The sequence below is a fragment of the Notothenia rossii genome, assembly GCF_949606895.1.
Source record: "Notothenia rossii genome assembly, chromosome: 8".
Classification (NCBI taxonomy): Eukaryota; Metazoa; Chordata; class Actinopteri; order Perciformes; family Nototheniidae; genus Notothenia; species Notothenia rossii.
The window spans coordinates 56,418,385-56,433,517 of NC_136906.1; the positions used below are offsets into that span (position 1 = coordinate 56,418,385).

The window sequence follows — 15,133 nt, forward strand, 5'->3', positions numbered from 1 at the left end:
CTACATTGGGAAAGACATGCCTGTAAATCAGCAGATAATACTTTTTTAACTAAACCAGCTTCCCAGCACTAACACTTTTGTAGCCCATTAGGGTCTAAATGTTGTAAAATGCGCTAAAAGCCGAATCCAGAGTTATTTTCGCTCTGTATTAGGTGCTGTTTACACGATAACGCAAACGGTTGTATCCGCAACTTTTGTATCCGGGTACTTTGCTCTTGAGTCAGACCGTTTTGGCTTCATGCGACACTGAGCAACTCCCGTAGGATTGAACAGGGCCCTGCCTCACGCTGTATCCAGTCCTCTTTATACATCCATGATTTCCACACCCTGCTCACTTACTGGGGGCTTGACACAGCACCATGCTGCAGTATTGGGGAAATCTTTATGGGAAATGGTAAGGATTTCTGATTATTTAAAGAAGTGTTGGCTCCACTATCAGTACTCTGATAGGCGTTCACTGAGAGATGTTTGCAGAACGTGTTGCTGCTTGAGCCTCTGGAGCTGCCGCTGCATGTTTTTCTCATCGACCTCTTCCTGACAGTCTGACATTCCTGTTGGTCCCCTGGGCCTTCAATCTTCATGCCTCATACGTCACAGGCTGTGTGTGTGTGTGTGTGTGTGTGTGTGTGTGTGTGTGTGTGTGTGTGTGTGTGTGTGTGTGTGTGTGTGTGTGTGTGTGTGTGTGTGTGTGTGTGTGTGTGTGTGTGTGTGTGTGTGTGTGTGTGTGTGTGTGTGTGTGTGTGTGTGTGTGTGTGTGTGTGTGTGTGTGTGTGTGTGTGTGTGTGTGTGTGTGTGTGTGTGTGTGTGTGTGTGTGTGTGTGTGTGTGTGTGTGTGTGTGTGTGTGTGTGTGTGTGTGTGTGTGTGTGTGTGTGTGGACATGGGAAACAATGTAGAGCAACAGATGTACTGTAGACAGTGTACGCCAAGCATGTAATTGTCGCTGTAGACAGAGACCATCAAAGCACTGAGCAAGTATCTTAAATACTGACATTTAGCAGAGTTTCTTCCCTTTTCGGAGCAAGATTAGTGGCCATATTTAGTCGTGGCATTGATTTGTATTAAGTGATCCATTTACTAGAGCTCTTTCCCAAAATAAACTTTCTTTAATAATTACAACTTGTCAATGCGTGCCTAATTAAGTGTGCAGCAAGAATCAGAATACTTTATTTGTCCCTGGGGTAAATTGGTTTTTTTAGACAGTTAAGATTTAAATAAAATAAAAGATTTATAGAAAAATTTAATAAAATATTTCCATAAATATAGGGAATTAAAGTAAGAAAGTGCAATAAAATAAATTAAAGATATTTAAATAAACACAATTTGAAGTAAAAACTAAAATGTCCAATAAAGAAAAACATAACATATTTATAATATTTCCTTGGATAAAAACGTTTTGTTCATTTTAACACTTTTATAGTAGAGTTTTATTTTGGTCATAGCGTTTGGATGGACGGTGGTGTTATGTCAATTGTCTCATTTAAATGTATTTAAGTTTTACTTTTTCAGTTTAATCTTAAACCAAATCTTTATTTTACTTACCGTGTTACTAAAGCTGTCTAGGCCTTTCACTTTTGAAAAAGTGACCTCATGACCTAAGTCTGTTGATGAACATTAAATCCAGTTTCTCTTGTGTTAATCAGGTTTGAATCATTGAAGGGACTATCTGTTTAATATGGCTAAGATGTGATATTGCAGAAAGCTTACAAGACCTAGGTAAGTTAAATAAAGGACTCAAAGATGAGTAAGCAATCTATCTCCATTCCAAGCCTGCAGACGTTCGACCTCCTAATGGATGGGGCCAAAGGTGTCACACTGTTGCCATGTAGGGTTACATGACATTGATAGGAAATCATCCACGTTTTTCTTCTCCCGCTTATCCGTGGTCGGGTCGGGGTTTTTTCTTCCCTTCTACTCTAATTGGTATACGTCTCTGAGGTAACATTGAATTTGATGAAATAAACAAAAGGCTTGCCCAGAGAACTACACTAATTATTCTCTGCTAGAGGGTTAAAATGCATCACTGTTGTGCAACCTTCTAATCTTAATGTGTTCATTACATTTCTGTTTAGACGGCGTGTTTCCGGGAGGAGCGGGACGTGTTGGTGAATGGGAACTGCCAGTGGATCACCACCCTGCACTACGCCTTCCAGGACGACAATAATCTGGTAACACAGTACTCCATTTCTTCTTCTCAGTATATTCATGAGCAGGAAAACATTTATTTTTCCACCAACCACCATAATTGTATTTCCAGAAGTCCCCCTGCCATGGGTTTAACCTTAACTTCTCCCAGTGAACTTTTAACATGTATTATCCGATGACTCCGTTTTCAGTATCTTGCTTCAAATATTTCAGCACTTGGTACTTTCCAAAATCACAACCACATTTCTACTGAGCGGCTCCACCTGCCAGTTCATTTATAGAAAACAGCACCACCTCTGCATGATGGCTGGTGACCTGCCAAACGCTGACCAGCACATTCACTCCTCACCACAGAGCACAATATGACTTAGAATCGAAGGAAGTTGAGCAACAGATGTGAACAGGCCAAAAAACATTTACGCAAAAAAGCAAAAAGAAAGAGCTGGCAGACCAGTTCTTCTCCGCTCCGATTGGCTGCTGGAGGCAGTCGTCTCTCCCTGTGACCCTGAGTTCAAATGCCAGGACTGCTCGTCATTCCATTTCCCACATTCTCACAACAAATGCTTCACCCTGGACACTCCCCAAGGCCTTAAAGATACTCAGCATGGCCCGTACAGCCGTCTATTTTTATGAAAAAGCTTGCAAACTTTAGAAGCATTTAAGAGCTGGCTGCCCCTCTCTAGTAATGATACTGTGAGCAAAAGGGAGAGAGGACTGAGAAAGGCGAGGCCAAGAAGGGTGGTATATGTTTGACTTTAGTCTATGAAACTCTAGTGTTGTTTTCTACATACAGCACCTCACTGTTTCAGGCTTCACTAATATTGATTCTATTCTCCGCCCAAATTCATTTCTTTCCCAGTAGCTGTCATTATCTCTGCTAACTCCCAGAGGGGACCACGTGTTGGGTCACGTGTGTGTCTGTCTGCAGCTAATCTTGCATACGGCTTGATCCATCAGCCTAACATTTTTTGTGCACATTTATGACTGCGTGCTGAATGAACTCTGGTGGTTGTGGTGTTTCACCATTTTTGAAAAACATAATTGGATTGACTGTTTTGTTCTGTCTTTCTCTGCTGTCTTTTTGCTTCTCTTAAAGTGCCGGTACGCGCCACAAGTAATAAACAACCGCTTTAGCAGCAAAAGGAATTTCTGGCAACTAGCCAGGCTAAAAACAAGCATTAGCTAGTCTGTTGTAGGCCACATTCTTATCTTTGTCAAGGTTTAAAAGCTAAACTCCATAGAAAAGTCTGCTTTTATTATTAACTAGATCATATGCAGAATTAATTCAGTACCCAATTTGTTATTATCCACTTAAGTTCGGCACAACTAGAGATGAACAAATCCCTGTTTGGTTATATTTGCCACCATCTTGCCTAAAAGAATTCACTGGCACTCAAAACCAAAAGCGGCATTTGAGCATACTGAAAGGACTTCAGCCATCTATCACATGAGCTCTGCACGTGCGTAAGAGGAAATAACTCCATTATGGCAGGAGGCATTAGTCTACACAGGAGCAACTTAGGTCTGTAGATATAAGCAGCATTTGCTGATCATAACTACTTTCTTTTCTATTTACCGTCCGTTCGTTCTCTTCCCTGTGCACTGATTCCCTTATTCTGAACAATTAAACATGTAGAATCGGCTTTGAGGTCAAGGCAAAACAGTGTGAGACGAATCCCAAAAACTAAGCAGAAAAACGCTCCGCAACAGACAGCTCCAACTTGGCCACTAATCGGCTTGGTGTTTTTGGGCTTTAAGAAAGCTGGAAAGTGACAATTAAGTGAGGAAGAACCGTACTGCATTTTCATAGTTGGCATTTTGTCTAATTTCTCTCTTTCTGTTTGTATCTTTGTCTCTCCAGTACCTGGTCATGGACTACTATGTGGGTGGTGACCTGCTGACTCTGCTCAGTAAGTTTGAGGACCGGCTGCCGGAAGAGATGGCTAAGTTCTACCTGGCTGAGATGGTGCTGGCCATCGATTCTGTTCACCAGCTACACTACGTCCACAGGTGAGGAGCAGGCAGAGTGTGATTCCATGTTAGGAGGTGCTACTGTGTTTGTGTCTGTAATCATTCAGAGGGAGGAACACACTGAGCATTAGGTCCTGATGATGGATGTTCAGTGGATTCACATTATTATTGCTGTGTGGGCAATTCTCCTGCAGGGGTGAGAAGCTAAATGAAAATACAGATGAGTGAGCGTGCACATGTTTGACTTCAGTCTTCACTGAAGGTGGTCAATACCACTGACTAATTAGAGTATATTAGTTTGTGTACCTCTGTGTGTTGTTATTTCGCACTTGAGCATTCACATTGAGGTTTGTGTTTGAGAGGCTTAGGAAAATAAGTGCGTTGCTGGAAGATATACTCATCATTACCTTCATTAATCATCCACAGAACATGTTATTACAAGAAAAGGTCCTGGATCTTAACTTCTACTTAAGTAAAAGAGAAGTAGTATGAACTAAATATATAGAGTATACATGAGTGGCTATAATCATTTGTGGTATACCGGTAATCTCTCCAAGTGAAAACATGCGATAATGTGAAATGTGTTACTCGTAATACAAAAAACCCCACTGATGATAAACACCTGATTCTGCTCATCTTCAGAGATTCAAAGTGGGTTTTATGCTTTTAGTTTAGCTGAAAAAGTTCTACAAACATGCGGTGCACTACCTGCTAAGCACCAAACAGCAGACAGACATATTTCAAAAGAATCTGGGGAACATTTAGCTGCTAAATAGCCTAAAATCCCAGCTAAAAGACAGAGAAAATTGAACTTACAGTGATCAGGTGGTGAGAAACACTTCGCCTAGTTACCCAGTCACTTTATTTGAAAATAAGGAATTGCTAACGTGTTAGCATGTCAACTAATAGGTGATGGTACATCAGCTGTCCCAAAGTTGCAACAAAGGCATGTCACTGGTTTAAAGCAACAAACAGCCTAAAACAGTTTGTTCACACCCTGCGGAGGTTTTCCTGTAGATGTTTGAATCATTTGTCAGCCAACAGAAGATGCCCTTGGGAACAGGACGTTTGTCTTTGCCAGACAGGAAGTGATCACATTGGCATGTTAACACAATTACAGTGTTGCTGTCGCCAGGGGAATTGCACAGCAATTTAGTTGAAGAAGCAAGGCAGGGTGAGATAAACGGAGTGACAGATGAGAGATGGATGGATATCGAGGGAGGGGTCTGATCAACGGTTCGATAGCTCCGTTTTGGGTGCGTCTGTTGTTACTCTGATCTCTAATACACCGCTGCAACATGAGACGGAGAGAAACCTACTGAGAGGCGAGTTCTTCAGAGACCTAGATATAAATGTATAAGTAAAGAAAGGGAGTGAGAGAGAAGAGAGTAGGGAGCCACTAATTGCATGGTGTTATCTGGGGGCCGGTGGGGGGGGTTGGTGGTGGCAGTGGAGACGGAATAGTACATGGAAGAAAGAAAAAAAGACGGGGAGGAGGGGACAGTTTCTCTTTGACTCTTCTCGTGGACGCTTCGGGACAGTAATGATATGGTATGGGAGGTGTGTGGGTGGGGGTGTGGTGCCGTTACCTCCCCCCATGGACCAACCCCTCAACTACTCCTGTGTTCTCACTTACACACACACTCGTGGGAGATTGCTGTGTAGAGGGTGGAGACGGCCAGGTCCCCTGAGGAGGGCGTGTCCTGCAGGCTGAGCCCGTCTGATGAGTGACTGCGTATTTGGGTGCATATCCTTCAGGGCGTGTTTACCCCGGTGACGGTGCACGAGTTTGGTCTGTTTCCAATTCTTGTGACTGAGTTACAATACAATGCAGCAGCCTTGTGAGTGAAAAGCTCTAATAACGTAAAAAAATAAATAATGAATTCATGGCTCACTTTCTGTTACACCAAACACACACAACCACTTTTGGAAATACAAATAGGCAATACCGTAGTTTTCTCTTAGGAATTACAATTGTTAGTGGTCGGTGGGTCTACTGGGAATATTTAAGGTCTAATACTAGATCTACTGTGACCCACTTTAAAGACGATCTATTATGCTCAGGTTTATATAAGTATGTTATGCCTCTACTGTGACATGTTTTCAAGCTTTAATGTTCAAAAACCTCTTTATTTTTCTCATACTGCCTTTTCACCCTCTGTCTGAAACCAGAGCCCAGCCTGCTCTGATTGGTTAGCTGGCCGGCTGTAGTTCTTTAACAAAACAAACTACACAAGCCATCAAAAGCTCCTGTGGGTTCAACTGGGAGAAGTAAACACTTTTAGTGCTGACCAGCTCTAACAGACTCACTATACACCGGCAGAGAAACTTAGTAGCCTAGCTTCATTAAGGCTACTAGTGACTAATAATGCAACAGTCTGGTGATCATTCAGGTTTCTCTGGAATAGCAGTATGAGCTCACTTACTCAAACATGATGTCCAGAAGGAAAAAAGATTCTTATATTCTGGCTGATATGGTGGCATAGATGTTCACCTTTTTGTTTAGTTTGTATGCTTTAAAAAAGAAAAGAAGCTTGAGAAGGAAGGAATATTTTATTTTATATATTTTTTTCATCATTCATTTACCAGACAGGGTGCTGCAATATGTTTATAACACTTCCCAATGTTATGCCTTAGTGATGCAATAGCTGTTAGGTTTACTCTTCCATTGTCTGTGTATTTCATGCCACTGATTACCGACCTGCCTTATTCCACCATTGCAGTCAAATATATTAAAGGGAGGGCTACCTTGGTAGAAACTACATGGCTGATTGTGTATTGAGTATATAATTGTATTATTACCCCGTATGTCTAAATTAAGTCATTTTAGCTCCCCTAATGCGTAATCTTTTTATTGTGCAGTCATTGACCTTGCCACAACGTTGGCCCATTTTTAAATGAATATTTGCAGTCCTGTTGACACTGATTAAGTTGAAAAGAGCCCAGATGAAAGAAATGAAGAGAGAAGAGACTTGAGGTCAACCTTCTGCCCCCCTCAGCTGAGTCCCACGAAAGGCAGTGTGCGTTAAGGCCCAGATACACCGGCCCGACAGTTGAGAAGTCGCCAACGCCGACACCGACTGTTGCGTCGCCGGACTCTCCTGCGTATTTGCCGACTTCGCGTACTGGAACACACCGCAAATCCGAGCCGAGCACGTATGAACTGCAAATGCGTGAGTGGCAATAACTCTCCTTACCAGCAGGCGGCAGTAGTGTGTATTCATCATTCAAAAGAGGCAACAACCGGAAGACAGAGAAGAAGAACAGACTCCGTGATATAAACAAACAACAAATAGCGTTTTTCTTTCCATTTTCACTCTCGTCCATTGAAAACATGAACGAACAGAAGCTCTATAAACCGATGAGGTGAAATAGCCGTCCGTGTGTGTTCCATCTTCCATTTTAAATCATTTGTTTACCTCCCTCACTTCCATTAACGCTTCTCATGCACTGATTCGCTAGCTGAACAGCCAATCAGTGTTATCCCTTTGTCCGACTTCCGGTGGTGTTCCCGACGCCGAGAAAAGGCGTCAGGTCGGCAGAAAAGACCCGACGGTGTGGCGCACACCACTCCGAATAGGGCGTGCCCACGCTCATGTTCGGCCCGACTCCCATTTACTGCCGATTTCGGGACAGTCTGACATTCCTGTTGGTCCCCTGGGCCTTCAATCTTCATGCCTCATTGTGTGTGTGTGTGTGTGTGTGTGTGTGTGTGTGTGTGTGTGTGTGTGTGTGTGTGTGTGTGTGTGTGTGTGTGTGTGTGTGTGTGTGTGTGTGTGTGTGTGTGTGTGTGTGTGTGTGTGTGTGTGTGTGTGTGTGTGTGTGTGTGTGTGTGTGTGTGTGTGTGTGTGTGTGTGTGTGTGTGTGTGTGTGTGTGTGTGTGTGTGTGTGTGTGTGTGTGTGTGTGTGTGTGTGTGTGTGTGTGTGTGTGTGTGTGTGTTCATTTATTCAGTAGTCAGTGATCTGCATGGCCTCCCCGAGGGGCCTGACTAACATTTCAATGGGCCAACTCAGCATGGCTTTGTGCTGCCTAGCACCACATCTGTCTGCCACGAGTGTGTGTGTGTGTGACACACTCTGTGAGATTCTGGTGAGTGGAGGTGGGGGTTGGTGCAGAGGGACGGCAGTGTGAATGGATCGAGAGAGGGGCAGATCTGTTGTCATGGAGAGAGGAAGACGAATTACCACTCACTTAAATGAAATAAGATGTCCTGTGACAGTGTGACAGCTCGCGTCTTTTCTGAGTGGAGTCTTACTACAGTAGAATACTGTGTGCTCATGTGAGCCATGGTGTGTGTTTTCCTATTGATTGCAGCCTTTGTGTGATTTATTATTGATCAGCGCCATGTGTCTCTACACAGCTGAGTGATCTAAGAGAGGATCGAGCTCTCTTTCTTTCTCTCTAGGTCCTACACCATCCATCCACCTGTTTTTATGCACACTTTCTTGACAATAAAAGACAAATAAGACCTATTGTAACTAAACACAATTTAGTGATTAAACTATGAAGCATGTGAGTTCAATGTCAAAAGAAAGAAAGAATAAAGAGATGGAAAATAATTGCAGATTAAATTGACCCTATTAGGCTTTTGGGGGTTTTCCTTTTCCTGTAGTGTGATCTATAGGTTTTTATGCATGTAAATGGTCTGCAAAGGCTAACATCAAAAAGCCTTGTGAGTTTCTCCCCCCCCCCCCCCCCCCCCTCTCCCTGCCTGAAACACTTTCATTGGACTCCTTCAAGCACTAACCAATCAGAGCAGACTGGGCTCTGGTTTCTGAAAAGAGGTGCTGCAGCTCAGGCAGTATGAAAAGATTAAGAGCTTTTTGAACACTAAAGCATGGAGGCATGTCACAGGGGAGGCACAAAATACAAATATGAGCCTGAAAATAAGTAGGGCCCCTTTAAATGAGTTTCGTCATCGCTTCACACATATCTGATGTTACCATACTCAACTTACTTCTGGGTAAAACAAAGATGATGCGGGTCGGGTCGCGGGTGTTGCATAATAAATATATTAAAATAAAAATAATTTAGTTTAATGTTTAAATCCTCAGAGCTCTCCCTCGCGGGACCGCGCATAATCATAACCTCTGCAGCGCATCTATCTGCTGCTGAGCGCGCCACATTCTGACTGGCTGAGGTGAAGCTCTCTTGCGGAGAATACAGCATTGTCAATAACACTTCCTCAAGAGCGAAATCCAACGTCTGGGAGGCTTTTGGTGTCATCCTAGATGGAGAAAATAACCAACATCCCACGCTTTTTGAGAGAAATATGCAACTGCGTGTGTTTAATAATTGCACGTTTTCACTGCTCTTAGGATATGCGGGTTCGGGTCGGTTTGCGGATCTAATTGGCAATATGTGCAGGGGGCGGGTTCGGTATTGCACGTCGCGGGTGCAGCGCAGGAGCGGGTCTTGAAAATCATACCCGTGCAGGACTCTGCTTCACAACCTTCTGCTCATCTTGATGTACATACTCCCATTAATAATCCCAAAACGTTAGTAAATGAAAAAATCTTTTATTCGCATTATCTTTTGCCAATTTTAATGAAATCACACAAATACGCTTGCATTTATAAAAGATCTTCATTCACATTGTTAAATGTGTCTATCTTGAATATTATAATATTCTCAAATTTGATTGACGACGGACATTTATTTGAAATGTTAGTTTTTCGATAAGTAGGAGGAATGTGTGTCGGTGTGTGTCGCCTGTGTGTCAGTATCTAGTGATGACAGGAGTCACACAAGCAGCAGTTCTTTGAACCATAGTTAACAAATGCTTGGCTAGAGCCATGTGGACATGCCTTGTCTTTGCAGTTTCCACTGTTGCTGCAGGCCACATTGTGTGTGTGAATGTGTCTGTGTGTGCGTGTGTGTGTATTGTGAGGTGGCGTCCAGATGGCCCTCCCAGATGGATGCTGTGGTCTTAGAGGAGATTACCTCCCTCTATTCTCGTCTTTGCACTGCTCCTTAAGACTGCTCCTTAAGACTGCAGAAGTGATACAGTAGCCCAATAAGCTACAGCAATTAGCCTAGCCTAGCACTAGCTTAGCACCCGCCATGAAATGAATCCTAAATGCGAGTCAGCTCTTGTGCCGTTAGCCTCCAGTGTGGGCTCGGTACTTTTCTGTGGCTGACTTGATGATTAGGGGGCTCGTCACAAAATCCAGAGTGAGAAAGAACATTAAAAAAAAAAACTGATGATTTGAATTGCAAGGGGGAGAAAACATTTGATTAGATTAATAGATTTTTGGTATCTGAGAGAGAAAAAAGGTTTAGGGAGATTTGGGAAAGGAGAAGGGTGGTAGAGTGGAAGAGAGGGGAGTGGGCAGACGGGGGCTGAGTGCTAAATGGTTTATCAGTAGCTGCACCATTACCCCCCTCCCTTACCCCCACTGTGCTGTCTGTCTGCCACACACACATTTACACACACATGGACAGGCGAGGGTCAACTCATGCTGTCTGCTCTCTGCTAGACCAGAAATCTCTGGAACAGATTAGGGCCTTCTGCTATTGAAGCACCTGTGTATATACACACACACACACATACAACACTGCAGATCCACGTGCTCACAGTGTAATAGAACACAGACAATTGTTCCAGGTGTCATTTATGATTTGTAAGGTTTTCACTTCCTGTCAAGGTGATTCAGATTCAGTGTTCAGAGGTTGTGAGCCTTTGGTATGGTGGAATTGTTTTCGATGGAAAGGATGTTATCTCGCTCATCTACTGACTATCTTTGTTAAGAATTTCATTGACAGATGGTTATTCCAATCAACAGACAAGTTTGTTTTGAAAGTGCTTGCCCAGTTTCCATTGACGGCCAATAGAATGTTTAACAAACCATATGGCATGTCAGGTTAAACACTGATATCCACAAACAGAAAATGTGACATTGTCACGTTTGACTGCTGCAGAGAAAGTAACTTATCATTTATCTTGCAAATTGTGAAACATGAGATAATCTAGGCTAGACGTTGAAACTACAGATTTGCCATTTAAAGATCCCCTGAGTAGTTTCCATGTCAATAAAGTTTCTATTTACATTCTCAACAAAAACATTGTGTTTACCCTTAACACACACCAACACATTTGTCTTACCTCATAGAACTTTTCATAGCCAATCTATTGACAAACCTAACCTTAACCCTTGTATTGCGTCACAACCACTCTCCTTCAAGTCCACCTTTTTTACCAGCGAAAAACATTGTTGCATAGCGCTATTAATGATGCATAGGGCCACTATAGAGTTATTCTTTGCTCTTAACGAAACTGAATTAACAGATCGTACAGGCTGAACATGTTCAAAAGGTTATAGTTATAACATTATACCATCACAAGCTGCATCATTTTCCAGCGAACATGCCCAAGTTTGTCTTCTTGCCTTCAAGGTAAAATGTCAGATGTAATGGAGCAGTGTAAAGTCCAACATAACTCATCTTCTTAGAAACATAAACATTTGATCAGATAAATCTTTATACTATGTTGAAGTTTAAGATGTACTTCGACAGTATGACCTTGAGTACACATGGCTTCGGTTGTTTCTGCGAGTTCATGCCTGCCAAGTTCACATCACTCCAGATACAGTAAGTTATGTGAACGTTCAATGCACTTGGGTACAGTATGTGGTTGCCATCCAAATGCTATATACAGTATCCACTTTGGAAAGTGATGTCCAATCTGGAACTCATCTGTGAGCTTTTAAGTAACCCAGGATGCAAGCAGGGATATGGAAAAGTAAGTGTCAATTTATATATATACTGTATATATACATTTGGATCCCCACTTTTATGTGTCTATACAAGTCACATATGTGCGCATATTACTTTTAGCCATGGTTTTATAGGTTTGTGATTTAGTGGCGTCTCTGAGGCAGAGAGATATCTGGCCCACCCCCTGTTGTACCCCCATGCGATGCAACTATTAACACTTCTGGAAAATGACAGGGGCTTCACATCTGGCTTTGAAGAGATGTCTCGCGGAAGACAGAGACATCAAAGACGTCTTCAAAGCTAGTTTATGTTTGCCCACTCTTTTTTTTTTAAAGAACATAACATCTCCCAAAGTCTCAATGTGTACAATTTGAAAACAAGAATTACAGAATAATTCAAAGTGGAATGTGGGAATTTCTTGAGCTTTTACTGATCAGTTTCTACTTCCTAAAGCCTTGTTCTCTGGCAAAAATCTATGGTTTTGCCAGAGAACGTTACCGTTTTGGCTGTTTTTAGAACACACTGGAATTATTCCGACCTTGATTGCAACTTTTATTTAGAGATAATGCTGGATTTAGGTCTGTTGAAGCCAAATGTTAAGAACATGCTCACACTGTAGTGGTTGAATGATGCAAGTTGGAGCCATTGTCACTACCAAAAATGGAAAAAATCATCTGTACTCCAAATGACTGTCAACAAATGGTTGCAGAGGGTTGCCTTTTTATTGTATTCTGCTTGTTTCAGTTGTATCTCCTCATCCATTTCTTATCAGTCATTATGAGAGTGCTAGTGGTGTGGGCGTCGGCTTTGTGGGGGTGTATGCATGTATTGGTCATCAGTTTTTATTTTTATTTGAAGCAGAACAATGCTCACATTAATGCACACAAATAGCAGCAGCTCAGTTCTCTAACCCTGGACTCCGAGTTTGTTAGTGTGTACTGCGTGTGTGCCTTTGACACTACTGTAGAAGAGTTTTTATGTGGCCCTCATACCGTGTGTATTGAGCCGCGTTGTGGTTCACTGTGTTGATAAGAGGGCCTCAGACACTGGGCTGGACAGGGTCTCCCCCTCAGGGGATTGGTCCGGCCAGCACAGAGGCTATATTTAGCCATGATTCTGGGAGACAGTGACGTCTCTGTTTCATACCAGTCATGCCCTGCAACCATTGGGGTCACTTAGTATGATTTTACGATTTAAGATGACGTGGATTTCAAACACACATAATACAAGAATGATTACATTGACACCAGAAGGTCACAGATGAAACCAACAAATGACTTTTTGTTCCTGGAATTACTCAGAATGACAACCTTAAAACTGCTTACCATGGCCACAAATAGTTGACTAAACCAGGCCTGGCACTAAATCCAGCCTAGAGATAAACATTAACACACTAACAGTACTGCCATGAAAGACAATAGCACCAACAGCCCAACACAAACCACCTGTCAGTGAACACCTGACAAACATTTCTAAGTGTAGTTGGAAGTTCCATGGTTTTGTTAGTTTAAAGAAAGTATACACAATTTTCATAACGTTGAAGATAATGCAAACTAGCACTGGTGTTGGAAATTGATACGATTTATTTGATACCAACGACATTATCCCTTCTGCTTATGGGTTCCGGTTCTTTATTGATTTTCCTATTGATTCTGACCAATTTTCTGTATGGAAAAGAGTAGGCATACAAAGGTTTTTTGAACCAACACAGCAGGTTTACTTTCTCTACGTTTGAACACACTGTAGAATGTGTGCACAGTTACATTTGAGCAGTCATGTATAAAAATAAAAATCTTTTTTTTCCCTTTTCTCTACTTTGACTCCTTCTTGTTGGAAATTTCCAGCAGTGTAGGCGTCAGAAGTTTGATGTCAAGACACATGAGTTTTGGCAACTTGCACCAATCAGAAACAGAACATAAATAGACCAAGACAACAGCTTACCATACAAACAAAAAAAGTCACGAAGACGACACTAATATATAATTTGCGTACATGGTAAAACTACAATGAAAAGTGTATCATGTGTACAATTTAAGGATCACTTGGATCCCAAAGTTGCAAAACTATTCAATATAATTTTAGCATGTGCCCTCCTGCCCAATAAAATCTATGACATGGCTGCAGACCATGCTGCAGACAGAAAAAAACGTCCTGATGTGAGCCTCTCCAACAGGAGACGTTTTAGACTACTACAAAGCCAACTTGAAACAGATGGTTTGACAATGTCTAGCCAACAACACTAGACAGAAAATGACTTCTCAATTGTGAGCATTTCCTGCTTGTATCCGTTTGATATGATTGTTCAGGGTTCAATGTTGAAATAGTTTTTCCTCATGGCTGGGCGTGTGTTAGAAACAAACGTCTTCTTGCCCCTACACAAATGGCTATATATACTAGGTTATGATTCAAAACAAGACTAAAGGCAATTGTTTTCTTAATTTTTTTTAGATGATATGAATCGGAACAACATCACAGTGATTCATAGATGCAAAGCCACAAACATGGCCGCAAAAACAAAGCCTTTTATCTCAAACTTTTGACAATCCGCACAATATATAGATGGAGTTTGGCCCACATCCTCTAACAGCACCCAACTAAACTCATGTTTCCAGGAATTGAAAAGCTCACTTGCACTTCAGCTAATGAAATGTGTCTTCAACAGCCCCATTTTCAATCATCATGATTGCCTTATCATTTGTTGAGGTGCTGGTTAAGAAGTGAAAGCAGCTGATGAGTTTTGAGACGATCCAGCTGTTGCAGCAATGAATCCCAGCAGCTGAAATCAGGACAGAGTCAGTATCTATATTATAAACATACCATCAGCAGAAGTAATGCTGAGCAAATGCAGGATGAGAAGAAGAATCTACAGTGGCCAGCCACCGTGTACACTTCTGTGAAAGAATGTGTTGTCAGTTACCCCCCCCCCCCCCCCCCCGAACCCCCACCCAGTCTGTCTCTGTTCACAACACAAATATTGAAGGAGTAGTGAACAGGGGAGTGTGTCTGTTTAGGACACAGGGTCTTTTTTCTGCAAGTGGGAGTGTTTGCATATTTTCTCCAACAGTGCATGTTTGTGTGTGTTTTGAAAAGCTGCACACACACACTTGCTGCAAGGCTAATTCCCACACTTATTTCAGTGTTTATTCTTTCCTATGGTCCATTTAAAGTTGTCACGCTGCTGATTAATGGGCGATGGGGAAATTACACTTAATTGAATGATAAATATCTGAATTATTAGTAACATTTTCCCAGGTTAAAAAGTTAATTTAGATTATTATCGATGGTGTGATGTGAGATCTGGC

The 15,133-nt window shown here is 42.1% G+C and overlaps 1 protein-coding gene across 9 annotated transcripts in view; it reads left to right on the plus strand.

Annotated features, from left to right (window-relative positions):
- cdc42bpab (CDC42 binding protein kinase alpha (DMPK-like) b) overlaps positions 1–15,133 on the plus strand; it is a 93,850-nt gene that overhangs the window by 47,929 nt on the left and 30,788 nt on the right. For all 9 annotated transcript variants that reach the window (XM_079644644.1, XM_079644643.1, XM_079644650.1 and 6 more), the window contains exons 4-5: positions 2,071–2,166; positions 4,005–4,153. In XM_079644644.1, the coding sequence (XP_079500770.1) occupies positions 2,071–2,166; positions 4,005–4,153 (245 nt within the window). The remainder of the gene's footprint in view (positions 1–2,070; positions 2,167–4,004; positions 4,154–15,133) is intronic.